An 18,099-nucleotide genomic window follows, 5' to 3' on the forward strand; every position below is an offset into this window, starting at 1 on the left:
TCTACTGTGGGCCAAGTGATAGGCCTTCTTCCCTTTCACAGGGTTATCTTTACCTGCCATATAACTAAATATAGTTTTATAGAGAGTGGAATCCTTTGGGAGTCTTTTTTTTTTTAAGGGGCTTCCTAGTAGTTGCTGGTCTAAAGGCAGTTAAAAACAGAAAACCTAAGACACAGGGGTCGATGCCTTTCTCCTTGTCTCATTTCAGTGTTGTAAGTTGAATGTAAAACTTCCTGGTCAAGGGACTTTGCTGGTGGTCCAGTGGTGAAGACCCAGTGCTCTCGCTGCGGAGGCTGCGGGTTGGAACCCTGGACAGGGAACTAAGATACCCTGTGGCGTGGCCAAAAAACAAACAAAAAAACTTCCTAGTTGAGTTTTGTACAGAAGTCACCAGGGATTCATCTGTGATTCAGAAGAAAACAAGATAGAATGGTGACATTGAGCTGGCACTCAGTAGGTCTTTGTGGACTGGCTAAGTGAATGGAGAGAGTCTGAGCTTTTGTCTAGGATCACTGAACTACTTATTAGTGAATATGAAGCACAAGTGAACAGAGGTGATTATCTTCCCCTTATTTTAATACTGTGCTCTTGGAAGGGAGAGATAAGAAGAAAGGAATCCCAAATTGGCAACTGGTTGATTAAAAACAGTCCCTGTGGCCAGTTTTGTATCTGGATGGCCTTTCTGTTTGAAGAGAAATGGATAAACCATTCATGCAAAGAACTACTGGGTGATGGTTTTAGTTTTGAGGGATATCGGCCCATGGTTCACTTTTTTTTCTTTTCTCCCCAGTCATTGGAAAAGTTGTTTGTGAGGAAGGCTGATTGCTTTCAGGGAGTTGTCATTTTCCTCCTGGGGGATGTTTGGATGAGAATGGAGGGACTGTTTTGGCAAGGGCAACAGCTGCTAAACAATCTGTTTGGGGATTGGTGCAAGTTGGTATGTAGTTGAAATCTGCCTCCTGGTTCCTGAAATTATGTTTCTTTGCCTCAAGGGTAAATGTTTTTCTGCTTATTCCGGTTACATTCATTTAGTTCTGGCTGGTAATTTTTCTAACTGATAACCTTCCTCCTTAGTGAAGTGAAAGTTGCTTAGTTGTGTCTGACTCTTTGCGACCCCATGGACTATACAGTCTATGAAATTCTCCAGGCCAGAATACTGGACTGGGTAGCTTTTCCCTTCTTCAGGAGATCTTCCCAACCCAGGGATCGAACCCAGGTCTCCTGCATTGCAGGCTGATTCATTACCAGCTGAGCCACTAGGGAAGCACTCTTTTAAGGGCGCTTCTTTGATAGGGTTTTTGACAGCTACTTACTATGAGGCAATTAAAAATGTTGCTTCTGTCTTCCCTTAGTTTTTGCTCAAAATTTAATCACAAGTTGGTCGTAGCAGGATGTTTGAATTTAAAAATTTGCTATTTATTACTTAACCATTTTGGTAATGGTATAGATGGAAGATGCCTTTTGATCCTTTGGATGTCACTATCAAGTAAGATTTACCCATAGCTTGGGTTGGAATTTAAATTCTAATAACCTTTAGAAGCACTGTGTGTGTGATCAATTGCTCAGTTGTGTCCAACTGTTTATGACCCTATGGACTGTAGCTCGCCAGTCTCCTCTGTCCATGGAATTTTCCAGGCAAGAATACTGGAGTGGGTTGCTATTTCCTACTCCAGGGGATCTTCCCGACCCAGGGATCAAACCCAGTCTCTTGTGTCTCCTGCGTTGGCAGGCAGATTCTTTACCACTGTGCCACCTGGGAAGCCCTTTAGAAGCATTTGTAGTAGAATTTTCTTAGCTGGTTGAATCCTAAGCTTGATAGTGGGTTGGGGTTGTATACATGTGTCATATTTCTGACCATTCATGGTACTAATTTTGTCAAACATTTACAGAAGAGACTAAATTATTGCCAGCCTATTACCCATTGCCCATTTAGTACAGTTCTGTTAAGATCTTTTTGATTATCTGAGCAAATACTTCTTTTAATACTGTAGAGATAAGAACCTGCTGTGGGTGCTTTAGGGGCTTCGTTTGTGTTTGCTGACTTCTGTATATCAGATAATAATCTGATACCTGAATATCCTGAGCCAGGGTCTTAATGCCCCAGTATTTAGTTAGGGCTGGCCCTGATGGCTCAGTTGGTAAGGAATCTGCCTGCAGTGCAGGAGACCCCGGTTTGATTCCTGGGTTGGGAAGATCCCCTGGAGAAGAGCTAGGTTACCCACTCAAGTATTCTGGCCTGGAGAATTCCATGGTCTTTTTAGTCCATGGGCTCACAAAGAGTCGTACACAACTGAGTGACTTTTACTTTCACTTACAAGTTGTCAGTAAGCTGGGAAGTCTTTTGTGGTATCTGGGATCCTGGAAGGGTAAGGTACAAGGATTTCAAGGTGTATTTACATATTTGCATATTCAGTTTGTTGTATCTTTGTGAGTAGCACTTAATTCATTTTTTTTTTTAAGACTTGTTGGTGCAGTTGTCAATGGACAGGTAAACTTTATCAAACTTTAAAACGAGACATGGAAGTGTCCTTTTTGTTCTGATGTCCACAGTTGCATTTGTTGGCCTTAGCTCAGCAGATTTTCAGCACTTAAGCCTGGTGTCTTCAAACCTTAATTTAGTGAGTGGGCTCAGTTTTCCAGTCACCAGTAGAAACTGAGTGACAGTAAATTTTGAATGCTTACATTTTATCAGAGTCTGGAATTACTCCCTGTGAAATGTGGTTTCATTTTAGATTCATCATCTCAACTAGCTCTTCTCTTCAAAACAAGGATATTTTTCTCTTCAATTTTTATATATAGATACAATATAAATATAGTTGCAAATACTATATATAGTTAGGTTCTTGTGGAACTGCATTTTAATTACAGATCAACAGAAGAGTAAATGTAGTTAGGACACTAGTATATTTTAATTTGAAATTCACTTACATGAGTAAATTTATTTAATTTTTCTCAACATTGTTTAATATTAGCATATTGATTCCAGCGAATTCTGAAATAATTCTCATGTGTTAGATGTGAGTCTATTAAAATTCTACTCAATGGGTTTGTATGTGTAAGGGGGGAGGGCCTTGGGATGGTGGGCGTAGAATTGGGGTTAGGAGAAGGGTTATTATAAGTACCTTATGGAATGATAAATTTGAGAGAGGTCTCTAAATTTCTGAAAGTTGATGTGCTATAAAATGTACTAGAACTTTACCTTTTATTAGGAAGAATATGTAATTAGTGATTTTGTTGTTATGACTGAAAACTGGACTCTTGCCTTGTCCTTGGGGAATATCACCAAAAATTATGTTTTTGTTGACATGATAAGTGATATTTGCCCACTGAAGTATTTTATATTTAAAAATAAGATTAGAGGGAATTCCCTGGTGGTCCAGTGGTAAGGACTCTGTGCTTTCACTGTGGAGGGCCTGGGTTCAGTCCCTGGTTGGGGAAATGAAATCCTGTTAAGCCGTGCTCCGTGGCCAAAAGAAAATGAGAAAGACAAAACAAAAAATTACATATAAAAATAGTGTGTGCTATTACAGAAAATTGATGAAATATGGAAAGAACAGGTTAAAGTCAACCAGTATTACTGATTAGCTTCACAAATACTCATGAATACTGCCAGGTACAGTTCTCGGCCTGGAGATGTGTAGATAAATAAGGTAAGAGTCCCGAGGAGTCTTTCACGATGGTGGAGTAGAAGGACCTGGTGCTCACCTCCTCTCGTGAACACACCAGAATCACAACTAACTGATGAAGAACCAGTGATTAAAAAAAGTCTGGAACCTACAGAAAAAGATCTTTTGCCTCTAAAGGCATAAAAGAAGAAACCACAGCAAGATGGTAGGACATGTGTACTTGTAATATGATCAAGTTCCCCAGCTCCACCCTGTGGGTGACCTTGCAGAGGCTGTCCCTCGGAGTCAGTTCTGAGGCCTGCATCTGGCTTCCCAGTTGAGGGGACTGGCATCGGAAAGAGGACACCCCCGCCCCCCCCAGCCGCCAGAGCACTTGGCTTTGAAGGCCAGTAGGGCTTATTGCAAGAGCTCCACAGACCTGAGGGAAACAAAGACTTAACTCTTAAAGGGATTGCACAGAATCTCACATGCACGAGAACCAAGGGCAAAAGCTGTAACTTCATGGGAGTCTGGGCCGGACCTACCTGCTGGTGTTGGAGAGGGTCTCCTGGGGAGGAAGGGGGCAGCTGTGCTTCATGTGGTCAGGAAAGCTGGTGGCAGATTTATTGGGGATTATATATCTGCATGAACTCTCCTCAAGGCAGACATCTTGCGTGGACCATTAGCACCAAGACCTGACTGCCCCCTCACTCAAGAGACTGTAGGCTTCTAGGCCAGATGCCTCAGGGCAAACATCTAACTGGGTGGGGAACACAGCCCCATCTATTAGCAGACAGGTTTTGTAAAGACTTTCTAATCCCACAGCCACCTCTAGACCCAGGCCCTTAGGCATGGTCCTGCCCATAGGAGGGCTAGGACAAGCTCCACCCACCAGTGGGTAGGCATCAGCCTTTTCTGCCAGAAAGGCTACACAACCTTCTAGATTAGCCTCACCCACCCGGGGCGGAATCCAGAAGGAAGAAAACTATGATCCAGCAGCCTGTAGTCTGCAAACGCAGGCCAGACACTACTCTGGCACTACTGGTCCCTGGCCCTTGGGTGACAAGAGAGGAGCACACTCGTGGGACCCATAGGAGATCTCCTAAGAAAGCTCCTTCTCCAAACTTGAGACAAGTAATTAATGAGGTGGCAGAGGAATGTGTTTCAGATGAAGGAGCAAGATAAAACCCCAGAAGAACTAAGTGATGTGGAGATAGGCAATCTACCTGAGAAAGAGTTCAGAGTAATGATTGTAAAGATGATCCAAACACTTGGGAGAAAAATGGATGCCCAGATTGATAAGTTAGGAGGTTTTAACAGAGAAAATATAAAGAACAACCAGAGTTGAACAGTAAAATAACTGAAGTGAAAAACACACTGGACAGAATCAGTAGTAGAGGAGATGACTGAGAACAGATCAGTGAGCTGGAAGACAGAGTAGAGGACATCACACTAACGTGGAGCAGAAAAAAGAAGAAAGGATGCTAAGAAGTGAGGACAGTGTAAGAGGCCTTTGGAACAGCGTTAAGTGCACTCACATTTGCATTGTGGGGGTCCCAGAAGAAGAAGGGGGAGAGAGAAAGGGCCTGAGAAAATGTTTGAAGAGATAATAGCTGAAAAATTCCCTATCTTGAGAAAGGAAACAGTCAACCAAGTCCAGGAATCATAGAGTTCCACACAGGTTAAACCCACAGAGGAATATTCCATGATACATTGTAATCAAAATGACAAAGAGAAAATATTGAAAGCATACAGGGGAATGCCTGTAAATCAGTTATCAGCTGATTTTTCAACAGAACATCTGCTGACCAGACTGGGGTGGCATGATACATTTAAAATAATAAGGTAAGAGTCCTTGTATTCAGGGGGCCAGCATTATAGTAGGAGATGGAAAAGAAAGAGGAAAGTGCGTGAATCAGAAGTTCAGTTATTCTCATGTTGTGGTAAGTACAAAGAGAAAGATGAGATGGGTGGGGGGAGCGGTACACCAAGGCTTGACTTGATTGGAATGGTTAGGGAAGGCCTTTCTTGGAGAGTAAAGTCTTGAGCTGACTTGAAAGATGAGGGAAGCAGGCCTGTGGAGATCAGCAAGAAGAACATTCTAACAGAAGATACAATAGGTCTGAAGGCCTTGAGAGAGAAGGAGCTTGCTGTGTTCCCAGGGGCAGAAAACAGAAAGCAAACAGTGTCCATAGCAAACCCATAGTAAACATCCTTTGGAGTCCCTTTTTTTTTGATGTATAGTTCGGCTTGTGTTTATAGAATTGGTATTCTGCTTTTATCAAATTTGCTTCATAATATAAACATTTCCCCATTTCACAATGAATGCTTTTAGTAAACATTTTTAGTTCTGGCATAATTAATTTTGTAAGTGCTTCATGATTTTCTTAACCGTTCCCTGATAATTTGACATTTAGATTTATTTTTTTCCTCCATCTCATCCTTCCTTCCCCTTCCTCCTCCTTTTCTTTCTTTCTGTCTTTCACTATTATAAATATTACATGAGTGCTTTATTGTTGCTTAGGATTGTTCTCAGAAGGAGAAATGGGAATTGGCAAAAGATATGAATTACTTACTGCAAAATAGTGTGCAATAACCAATGTATGGAGAGTTCTTACTATATCCTGGCCTATATTATTATCTTTTTTTTTTTAATTTTTAAAATTATGGTTAAGTATGTATGTTGTAAAATTACCATGGTAACCATTTTAAAGTTACAGTTCATTGGCATTAAGTGCATCATCGTGTCGTATCGCTATTACCGCCGTTGCAGAGCTTTTTCATCCCCTCAGATGGCGCCCGGCACCCACTGGGACTGAAGAGTCACTTTCCACACCCCCCAGCCCCCCCACCCAGTTCCTGACAGCAGCTGCTAGGCTTTCTGTTCTGTGGATTTCCTTATTCCGGGCATTTCATGTAAGTGAAGTCTAGAATATGTGGCCTTTTGTGTCTGGCTGCATTTATTCAGCTGAGGATTTGAGGTTCACTGAGTCACAGCAAGTGTAAGTGCCGTATTCCTTTTTATTCCATTGTTTGGAATGTGTTTGGCTATACCGCACTTGGGCTCTCCATTTGTCTGCTGATAGACATTTGGGTTATTTCTACCTTGAAGTTACTGTGAGTATGTAGAGTTGCTATGTACATTATGTACAGATATTTGAGTACCCATTTTCAGTTTGTTGGAGCAGTTACCTAGGAGTCAAGTTATGGGTTCAAAAGGTAATTCTGTTTTTAATCTAATGACCAGTTAAACTGGTTTCCACAGCTGTGCCATTTTACATTCCCACCAGCTGTATGAAGGTTCATCTTTCTCTATATCGTCTTCTAACAGTTGATATTTTTGCTTTTTATTATAGCCATCCTAGTCTGTTGAGTGCGAGTGAAGAGATATCTCATTGTGATTTTTGATTTGTTTCACTTATGACTAATGATGTTGTATAATCTTTTCATGTGTTTGTTGGCCTTTGAAAATTTTCAGTTTTCAGTTTTAATTGATGTACAACATGTATAACATGTACAGAAGTATACCTATTCTGAGTGTTAACTCAGTTTCCACCAACTCAGTAGACCCATGAGACCCGCACCCAGATCAGGAAACAGAAGCCAGCTCCCCTTAGGCCCTCCTCCAGTTAAAACGTCTTCCCAAAGGGTAACCACTCTCACTGTAACAACTTGTTTTGCCTGTTTTAGTTCTTCCGTAAATAGAATTATTCCGTATGTATTCTGTGTCTGGCTTCTTTGGCTTAACTTTCAGTTGGTCTCATTCATTCATCCATATTGTTCGTTTTATTCCATTGTGTGAAATACTAGCTGTGTATCCATTCTGTTGATGAACTTCTGCATTTGTAGTTTCTAGTTTGGGGGTATTACAATGTTTTGAGAATTCTAGTATTTGTTTTGTTCTTGAGCATATGTGTGCTGCCCATATTCAGTCTCCAAAGTGGTTGTACTAGCTTCAGGTTTAGTGTTATTTCTGTAATGTTGCTGTTGGTGTATTTACTTTGTTGGTTGACTTTTTTTGTTTGCTGATTTGTTTAATTTTAGTTCTTTTTTGGACATAAGGAAGTTTTCAGTGGTTTCCCCCCCCCCCACCCCCCCACCTTTGGTTAATTGTAAGTTTAGAAAGTGACCACTCCATCTAGAGCTTTTGATACGGAGAGTCAGTCAGCTCTCTGAGTTAGGTAATCTTGGTATGAAGTTGAAGAGTGATCAAATGTAAGTATACTTGAAAAAAAAAAAAAAAGTATTTCTTGACCTGGGGATCTGGCATTGTTTTATTTGCTTATTAAATTTTAAGACTGTTTGCCAGTGTTTTTACAGTAATTATAAAAAACACATTTATCTTTAACCCCCACACTGAGACCTTAAGTGACTTATTGAGACAAGAATTAAATATTACTGTAATTCTTTGATCTTTGAGTTCTATTAATCTTCTATTCCTTCTTGAAGTACTTTCTTTAAAAATTATGAAATAGCATACATGTGATATAGAAAATTTGAAAAATGCAGAAAAGTTGTCTTAAAGTGAAAGTAATACCACTACCTCTAGAGAAAAAACCACTTTTGTGTGTATACTTCCTGTATTTTTAATGCAGTATTGGTTTTATGTTGAACATAATGTTCTATGTGACTTCTCCCATAATAATGTACTATGAATATTTTTCTCTGTAATTAAATATCATTCTGAAGCATTTTTTTTAAAAAATAAAAGCATGATATAAAATTTAGTTACTATAAAAGTAGCACATGAGTTCAACTAGTTCTGGCAAGGCTTGGGTGGGATTGGAGAAGGGGGATGCAGCTCTTTTTTTCACTCTAGAATCTGACTCTGTGGAGGGATGACTGCTGTCTTACTTGTTCTACAGTTTTTTGGTATTTCCAGATAACATGCTTAAACCAACATTTCTTAACTTGTTCCAATTTTAGAATTTATTTAACTTGCCACTGTGGAAGATATTTTAGTTTTTAAACATTGCGTCCCTCCCCACAATATGTACTTTCTATATTCTAGGTATGGCTGTATGACAAATTTTGGTTAACCAAGTTTGCATTATTATGATTACATAATATTTACATCTGTGCCATGTTGTGTATGCTGTGATTACATTTTCTTTTGAAACAGCATTTTGTTTTATCCAGACTTAATGAATCTTTGTGTTCATTTACTTAATAGTTTTCCATACACTCATCATTTATTCAGCTCCAAACTCTCCTTCTGATGTTTAACTCTGCTTTCAATATAGTCAGACACATCAAGTAAATCATTCAGTGTTTTTCAGTTTTTTTCTTGGATACCTTTAACCTTCTATTCCATTTTGGACCGGCTTCTTGTAGTGGAGTTTTTTTCCACCATCATCGTGGGAATTCTCTTTGGCTTTTTCTGTGTGCTTATTACCACTTGTAGTTGTCTCATTGTTGAAGCATGGGAAGCAAATGGTTTTAGACCTAGACTACAGGGGCTCTTTATTACCGCCTCTGACCAACAATGTGGCTGTTAGTTTAGAAGTCAAGGTTGGAAATTATTTTTCCTCGGAATTTTGAAGGCATTGCTGTTAAGTCTTCTAGTTTCTGGTGTTGGGGAAAATCTGGTGTCGTCTTGATTCCTGGTCCTTTGTAAGAAACCTTTTTCTTCCTGGGAGCCTTTAAAAGAATTCGCCTGCCAATGCAGGAGATGTAGGATATGTGGGTTCAATCCCTGAGTTGGGAAGATTCCCCTGGAGGAGGAAATGGAAACCCACTCCAGTTTTCTTGCCTGGAGAATCCCATGGACAGAGAAACCTGGTGGGCTACAGTCCATGGGGTCGCACAGAGTCAGACATGACTGAGTATGCACACAATGCAACTTTATTCCTGATGCTGTGAAACTTTTTAGTGATGAGTCTTAATGTTATTCTGTGGGGGGGAGAAAACCCCAAAACTCATTATGCTAGACCCTTTTAATCTAGAAACAAATGTTCTTCAATGCTAGTAGATTTATTATTTCTTGATAATGGGCTCTGAAAAGGAAGAATGCCTGTTAATGGGTTTTGTCTTCTGAAGCAATTGTCTTTTTTTTTAACCTCTTTTTTTCTTCCTGTTTCCTATCTTTGTTGTTGCTGTTCTTTGTGTTCCAATTCTTTTATTGAATTAAAATTTTTTAGCATCTGTTTTAAATTTTGAAATTTTTTGGCTTGTTTTATGAATGTCCCTTTTAATAACATTTTTATTTCACTAGTGAATATCTTTTTTCTGAGGATATTAATCTCAAATAACTTGAAATTTTTCTTGTTCCCTGCTTTTTTGTATTTGTTTTTGTATTTTGTATTTGTTTTTATATTAAAATTTCTTTCCTCCTTCCCTCTGTTTTGCTTCTTGGTTTTCAAATTAAAGTCTTAAGTGTTCGATGATCCTTGGCTGTCCAGATTCACTTGTGAAGCTTTTTAATTTTTCTTTTAAAGTGAACGAGAGAGTGTATTTTCATGGAAAGCTTATAGTATGATATTCCTCTTTGAAGGGTAACTAGTTGATCTGATTTTCTTTGAGAGACCTTCAGTTGGCAGTGTTGGTAGGTCTTTTTTCTTGTAGGCATCTGTTTTCCATAGATTTTCCTGCCTAAGAGGTAAGCTTTACTGCCAAGATTCTGTGCTGTGTTGGGAAAGAGGAGGATGGTAGGTGGTGGGTACCTACACTTGCGCTTCATCCTCGTTATACCTTCACTCAGAATTGGCCTTTGCATTCTCCCCAAGTGTAAATTTTCCAAAATGAAGGGCTGGGTATCTGGTTGGGACTCCTGGATTATGCAATCTGGGAGTTACTCCTTATATAGTGGTTTTACCAGTTTTTAGCCTACCTTGACTCCTGATTCCTGAACCTTTCTAGGCTTTTCTGGGCACTTACCCTCAACAGCCTCACTCGACAATGTCTGTTGTCTTCATCCATGTACTTTCTAGCTTCCAAAATTATAGTTTGCTACTTTTGTGTGTGTATGTGTATGTGTGTGTCTTATTTTTTTGCTTGTGTATGGCCTCTGCCTTAAAATAATTATTATTTAATGTTGGACTTATAGGAAAGGCCATTGCTCCATACTGCTAAGGAGAGGATAGGTGTTCTGGTGAGGCCTCTTCTCGTCTTTGTGTTGGGACTGTCAGTTGCATTACTCAGGACCTTCATGTGTGCTTATTTTATTGGATAAATGTCAGAAGTTTTGTGATTGGTTAAGGTTATTAAAGTTTACTCATTTTGAATAGACTATCGGTGCTTTTCAACTTATTTATTATGATATAGTAATTCTAGTAAGTTAAATTTCAGTAAAATGTATTTTTAAAATGATTAACATTGCATTAAAGCTATTTGTTAAAAGATCTTTTTTGGTGCTTTATGGATAATCTTTAGGAGTATATTCTTTAATACAAGGGGGATGTGGGGTTTAGGTTTTTAAGATGTTCGGTATTTTTAGATTAAGAGTATTAGTTTGGTGGGGCTGCCATGACAACATACCACTGACTGGGTGGCTTAAACAACAGAAATTAATTTTCTCACAATTCTAGAGGCTGGATTGGAGATTGAGGCGTTGGCAGGTTTGATTTCCCCTGTGGGCCTCTCTCCTTGGCTTGTAGGTGGCACCTCGTGCTGTTGTCACAGTCTTCCCTTAGTCCGTGTCCCATCCTCCTCTAACACGGATACCAGTCGTGTTGGGTTAGGGCCCCCGTGTATGACCTAATTTTACCTTAATTGACTCTAAAGCTCCTGACTCCACATGCAGTCACATTCTGAAGTACTTGGTGTTAGGACTTCAACATATGAATTTGGGTGAGTGGGGGTAATAAAATTCAGCCATTAAAAATTTTTATTATCTCTTACACTTTGAAAGCAGTATTGTTTGAAATACAGTGGAGAAAGGAATGTACTTGTGTAGCCTAGTAGAAGTATTACTAGTGTGGTCTTCACGGGGCTTCTCCTGTGGCTCAGACGGTGAAGAATCTGCTTGCAATGCAAGAGACCCGGGTTCATTCCCTGGGCCGGGAAGATCCCTTGGAGAAGGGACTGGCTACCCACTCCAGTATTCCTGCCTGAAGAACGCCATGGACAGAGGAGCCTGGTGGGCAACGGTCCGAGGTTGCAAAGGGTTGAACATGACTTAATGACTAACACATGGTCTTTGTAGGCAGCTATATAGGCCTGGCTTGAATCTTAGCCTTGCTTCTTTATAGTTCCCTAAATTACTTAATCTCTGTGAGACTTGCTCCCAAATCTGTGATCTGGAAGTAACAGTATATCACAGGGTGGTTGTATGAAATTAAAGACTATGTTAAAGTGCCTGGACGTAGAGTTGCCTCTCAAATATTCACTATTGGATTTTTCTCCCCCTAAAATACTGTGTTTTGTCTATTCTTCCCCCCCTTATTTAATATAAAAAATATCAATTCATATATAGATATAATTAGAAAAATTATCGTACGTGTTTGTATTCACAAGTGGTTTTGAATACTGGCAATTTCGTAAGGTTCAACTGAAAAATGTATTTAAGTCAGTCCCTCAGTGAAATTTCCTGTCATCAGTTGTTGGTTTAACATTCTTAAACATACATAATATACTTACTTGTGGTTTCTTGGGTGGCTAGTGGTAAAGAATCTACCTGCCAATGCAGGAGACGTGGGTTTTATCCCTGGGTCGGGAAGAGCCTTTGGAGGACGTAATGGCAACCCACTCTAGTATGCTTGCCTGGGAAATTCCATGGACAGAGAGCCTGGCAGGCTGTGGTCCATGGGATCACAAAAGAGTTGGACAGGACCCAGTGACTGAGCATTCAAATACTTACTTAAGTGAAACCTACAGAAATGTAATCTGCTTGATCAGTGCACATTTCAAAGATTTTTGATGTTTAAGGACAAACAGCTTTTCAAAATGCTTATTTCACCTTTATCAACAAGATATGATTGTGCCCTTTTTCCATTCTGACGTTCTCAAAGTTAGAAAAGATAGCTTGTTTTGCGTTTGTCTAGTGAGCCTCAGTATTTTCCATATCTTTATAAGGTTTCTCTTAATGTTTTGTGAATTGTCCATTTTTATATTGGGGTATTTGTGTTCTTATTTTCTTAAAATATCTTTTCCATTGCTTCTATATTTACTTGTGTAAAAGTTGAAAATTCTGTTTTCTTACTTGTTAATTAAACTAAAGAGAATAGAACCTTTCATTTCCTGGTTGAAGAAGCTGAAACTTAAAAAGACCAGAATGCATACATACTTGGTAGTTAAAGTAAGGATTCTAGGTTCAGATTGCTCCAGTTTGAATCCTGATTTTATGGTTTAGTACCTTAATAATCTTAGGCAAGCTCTTTAACTTCCAAACCTCAATTTCTTCACCTGAAAAATGGAAATAACAACAGATGGTACCTATTTCATATTACTAATGCAAGAATTAGCTGAGATAGTGGTCGGAGAAGGCAATGGCACCCCACTCCAGTACTCTTGCCTGGAAAATCCCATGGACGGAGGGGCCTGGCAGGCTACAGTCCATGGGGTCGCTGGGAGTCGGACACGACTGAGCGACTTCACTTTCACTTCACTTTCATGCATTGGAGAAGGAAATGGCAACCCACTCCAGTGTTCTTGCCTGGAGAATCCCAGGGATGGGGGAGCCTGGTGGGCTGCTGTCTATGGGGTCGCACAGAGTTGGACATGACTGAAGCTTAGCAGCAGTGGTTGAAAAGCTCTTATCCAGTGCAGGTTGCAAAGTAAGTACTGTGTGGAAGGTAAGCTGTGAGTGATAAGATTAGTTAATGGTTGTGGGAGTAGAATCCTTGATTCCAGTGCCCTTTGTTTTCTGGCATTCCTTGCCTTTTCACTAGAAACCTCATCTGCGTTAAATAGAGAGTAGTACTTATTTTAAATAGTATTTATCATTTTTTAATTCAAGACAGTATGTGTTTCCAGCTAACTGTAATTAGCCTTAAAACAATCTCTAGATTTCTTGAATACGTCTGTTTAGTTGCTCTTTCTAATTTTGTGATAATAGTTTTAAATAGAATAAAACTAACAACATTGCAACTCCACTATAGTTCAATAAAAATAAAAACATTAAAATATAGTACAGCATATTTAGGAGGGATTCCTGTTGTAACTTGCTGTTGGTTTTCAGTAGTAGTCGTAACTGACCCATGATTATGACGGTGCCGGTTTTGCTTTGGACCTGGTTTGGTTACAACACAAAGCACACGGTACGTAGATGAGCACCCTGGATGTGTCTTGATGACTGGGAAAGTTAAGGCTTGCACATTACAAGAACTCTTTTGACCAAAAGGCTAGTAGATCTTGCTTGGTTAAATACTAAGATAAAATGGTGACTCCCCCCCTCACCCCCCTCCCAACCCCAGTTGAGTTTAAAAGCTAGATCTTTGTGTCCAGTCTTTTTAAAAATTAGATTATAATATATTCACTGTTTTGCCATCATTAGTAGTACTTTTTATCTATAGCAGGACTGTTTAAAGGGCAGATGTCATTCTCTGTTTTGCATTTTGTAATGTTCTTACTGTCTTTTCAAAGTAATGTATGCTGTTTACAAGTTGAGTGTGTTTTAGATTTTTAATTTAGTATTTATTTCCTACTTGCATTTCAGAGATTAACAAGTGATTTGATTGCTCCAGGTTCATGTTTTTGGAATTGTTCTTCTGTTGTACAGATTTTCTTTCATAGGTGCTGTGAGCCATCAACATGATATGCTGACATCCTTATTGTGTATAAACTGTTTAACCTTTCATAATCCCTACTGTAATATCTAGTTAAATGTTAATTTAAGTATTCTTGCAGTGGCTTGTAATCTTTTCTATTAGGGTTTATCTAAATAATGTGAATTCTATTTATTTTCATATATTTTTGTTTTTTTTTTTCCCCAAGTACTTGTTGCTTTTTTGGCGCTGTTTAGCAGAATTAAAACAGGGTTTACGCTGTTTGGTATTTTATATTGTTTTTACTATATTCCAGTGTTTTAGGTTTTGGATGGTGGTTGGTTGTCTGTTTTTCTTTTTTATTGAAGTTTAGTTGATTTACAGAGCTGTGATAGTTTCAAATGTACAGCAAAGTGATTCAGTTCTACACACAGAAATATCTGTATCTATTCTTTGCCATTATAGGTTAGGTTATTACAAGATCCTGAATATAGTTTACTGTGCACAGTAAATCTTGTTACTTATCTAGTTTATATATAGTAGTGTGTATCTGTTAATCCCAAGCTCCTACTTTATTCCTTCACTTCCCCCTTTGGTATCCATGTTTGTTTTCTAACACATGCAATTTTTTAAATGTTGGTGTTTATTGCTTGTGGACAAATCACTTGGTAAGCAGTCTTCCTTTGTAACAGCCACTCAGTCCATGTTTTCCCGCCTGCTTATTTACCCACTTTCGTGTAGTAAGCCTCATTTCCCTATTCTCTTGTTTGCTCATCTTCTCATAAGTCATTGACATTATCCAAAGAAAAACAAAGCAGTAGTAATTTCACTGGCCAAAAATGTTGAAAGACCGTGGACTTTAATTATGCCTGGATTACCCACTAAGCGTTGGGTGTTTTCAAAATGGGCAAGACAAGGAATTCCAGTTTTTATGTCTACCATTGAAAATAGCTTAAGTTTCTATGTTTATTTCGTGGAATGATAGTGTTATTATTTTTACTCATAATGTGTACTGTTACTGAAGATTTTTTGACCTATAGACAAGTTTGGTTTATTAGAAGTTTTTAGCAGAGATTAACCATACTGACAAAAAGTTTTACATTGTAATTGAATAAATAAGACTTAGAATAAGATTGACCCCTTAAAACTTGATCTTTTAAAGGCTATTGGGTAGTACTTCCATGTTTTATATAATACACGTCTGATTTTACAGTCTTTTCTTTACAATACTAAGTAATGAGCATTTTTAATTTAAACCAATAGCCATATGCTACTTAAATTTGAAAAATTGTATGTTAAATTATTTGTTTTACCAATTTATATGTCAGCTGATAATCTAAATTTTAAAACTTTACATTTGGTAAATACTAATGTTTTTCTTAATATGCTTTTTCACAGTTTTTTTTGATTGATATTCCCTTAGCGTTGTCTTTGAAAATAAGCATGACTCATAGCACTTAGGTAGCCAGGCATGCCTGTAATGAATGCCTCTATGTACATTTTGAGGCTGTGGAGGCAATTGCTTTTTTTTTTTTTGGAACTGAACTTGATACTAGGGTTAAATTTAAAGATGAATAGAATTGCAGTTTTGGAGATAGAAAGCAAAGGTTTATATTTGAAGGCATGCTTTTTTCCAGTTTAATTTAATTTAGAATCAGTTCAGTTCACTTCAGATGCTCAGTCATGTCCCACTCTTTGCGACTCCGTGAATTCCGTGTCCATCACCAACTATCAGAGTCGACCCAAACTCATGTCCATTGAGTCGGTGATGCCATCCAACCATCTCATCCTCTGTCGTCCCCTTCTCCTCCCACCCTCAATCTTTCCCAGCATTAGGGTCTTTTCAAATGAGTCAGCTGGTGGCCAGAGTGTTGGGAGTTTCAGCTTCAACATCAGTTCTTCCAATGAACACCCAGGACTGATCTCCTTTGGGATAGACTGGTTGGATCTCCTTGCAGTCCAGGGGACTCTCAAGAGTCTTCTCCAAAACCACAGCTCAAAAGCATCAATTCTTCTGAGCTCAGCTTTCTTTATCGTCCAACTCTCACATCGATACATGACTACTGGAAAAACCATAGCCTTGACTAGATGGACCTTTGTTGACAAGTAATGTCTCTGCTTTTTAATATGTTGTCTAGGTTGGTAATAAGCTGGGTGACAATATACAGCCTTGACGTACTCCTTTCCCTATTTGGAGCCAGTCTGTTGTTCCATGTCCAGTTCTAACAGTTCTAACTGTTGCTTCCAGGTTTCTCAAGAGGCAGGTCAGGTGACCTGGTATTCCCATCTCTTTCAGAATTTTCCACGGTTTATTGTGATCCACACAGTCAAAGGCTTTGGCATAGTCAGTAAAGCAGAAATAGATGTTTTTCTGGAACTCTTTTGCTTTTTCAGTGATCACTAATGTATAATAAAAATAATCTTGTAGGAGCTAAAGATTACCATATCATAACTCATTTAAGCAATTATTCTTCACTAGCTTTTAAACATGTACTTTGAACTCTTAAGAAAGAGGTATATATGTAGTTAAAATTCTGTAGAAGTTTCATATCTAATTTTAAATGTTCATTTTGTTAAATTTTCTATTTTTACTTTTTACTTAGAAAATGACTCTCTTAAAGTAAGGTCTTCATTTTGGATGGCCAAGAGCCATTGCCCACCATTGCCCTTTTACTCTTTATTAAATTATTTAATTTTTTTGCATAATGGAGTAATTTCTTATTTAGTTCTGTTTGGCCATTCTTGTGCACATACCTTCAGTTCAGTTCAGTTCAGTCGCTCAGTCGTGTCCGACTCTGCTACCCCATGGACTGCAGCACGCTACACTTCCCTGTCCATCACCAACTCCCGGAGCTTGCTCATGTGAAATTTATTTTATACTTGATATAGTATTCAGTATATGTAACCTTTCCCAGTTAAGGAAACTTCATTCTGTTTCTGGTTTGCTAAGACAAAAATTAATGAATAGATGCTGATTTCTTTCAGCTTTTCTGCTTCTGTTGAGATAATCATATAATGTATATATTTTAGCCTTTAATATGTTCTTAATAGGATCTTATTTTTTAAAAAGTACACTATTGGATTTGATTAATCAGTATTTTATTTAGGATTTTTTTTACACCTGCTTTTATAAGTGGTGATGTTGTTCAGTCGCTCAGTTGCATCTGACTCTTTGTGACCTTTTGGACTGCAACATACCAGGCTTCCTGTCCTTTCCTCCGGAGTTTGCTCAAACTCAGGTCTGTTGTGTCAGTGATGCTATTCAGCCATCTCATCCTCTCTTGCCCCCTTCTTCTGCCATCAGTCTTTCCCAGAAGCAGCGTCTTTTCCAATGAGTCGACTCTTTGCATCAGGTGGCCAAAGTATTGGAGCTTCAGCATCAGCATAAGTCCTTCCAGTGAATATTCAGGACTGATTTCCTTTAAGATTGACTAGTTTGATCTCCTTACTGTCCAAGGGACTCACAAGAATCTTCTCCAGCATCACAGTTCGGAAGTATCACTTCTTCAGCTCTCAGCCTTCGTTATGGTTCAGCTCTCACATCCACACATGACTACTGGGGAAACCATAGCTTTGAGTATACGGTCCTTTGTTGACATCGTGGCATCTCTGCTTTTAAATATGCTGTCTAGGTCTGTCATAGCTTTTCTTCTAAGGAGCAAGCATCTTGTCTACAGTGATTTTAGAGCTCAAGAAAATAAAATCTGCCACTGTTTCCAACTAAATAATAATATTAATAATTGTAAAAAATAAAACAGTAAGCAGAGGGAAACTCTTAGAGTGATTAAGAAGCAGAGACCTAAATAAAAAGTTAAACATGTTGATTTCAGATTTGGATTTCATTAGAATGT

The 18,099-nt window shown here is 38.6% G+C and overlaps 1 protein-coding gene across 14 annotated transcripts in view; it reads left to right on the forward strand.

Moving 5' to 3' along the window:
• ENAH (ENAH actin regulator) overlaps positions 1-18,099 on the forward strand; it is a 175,782-nt gene that overhangs the window by 52,919 nt on the left and 104,764 nt on the right. The window contains exon 1 of one of the 14 annotated variants that reach the window (XM_070474442.1): positions 7,676-7,820. The exons of the other annotated variants lie outside the window; for them this stretch is intronic. Within the exon in view, the coding sequence (XP_070330543.1) occupies positions 7,798-7,820 (23 nt within the window). The 5' untranslated portion in view covers positions 7,676-7,797. Of the gene's footprint in view, positions 1-7,675; positions 7,821-18,099 lie in introns of those variants that run through there. 14 annotated transcript variants of the gene reach the window in all.

Source organism: Odocoileus virginianus, chromosome 11 (assembly GCF_023699985.2).
Source record: "Odocoileus virginianus isolate 20LAN1187 ecotype Illinois chromosome 11, Ovbor_1.2, whole genome shotgun sequence".
Lineage (NCBI taxonomy): Eukaryota > Metazoa > Chordata > Mammalia > Artiodactyla > Cervidae > Odocoileus > Odocoileus virginianus.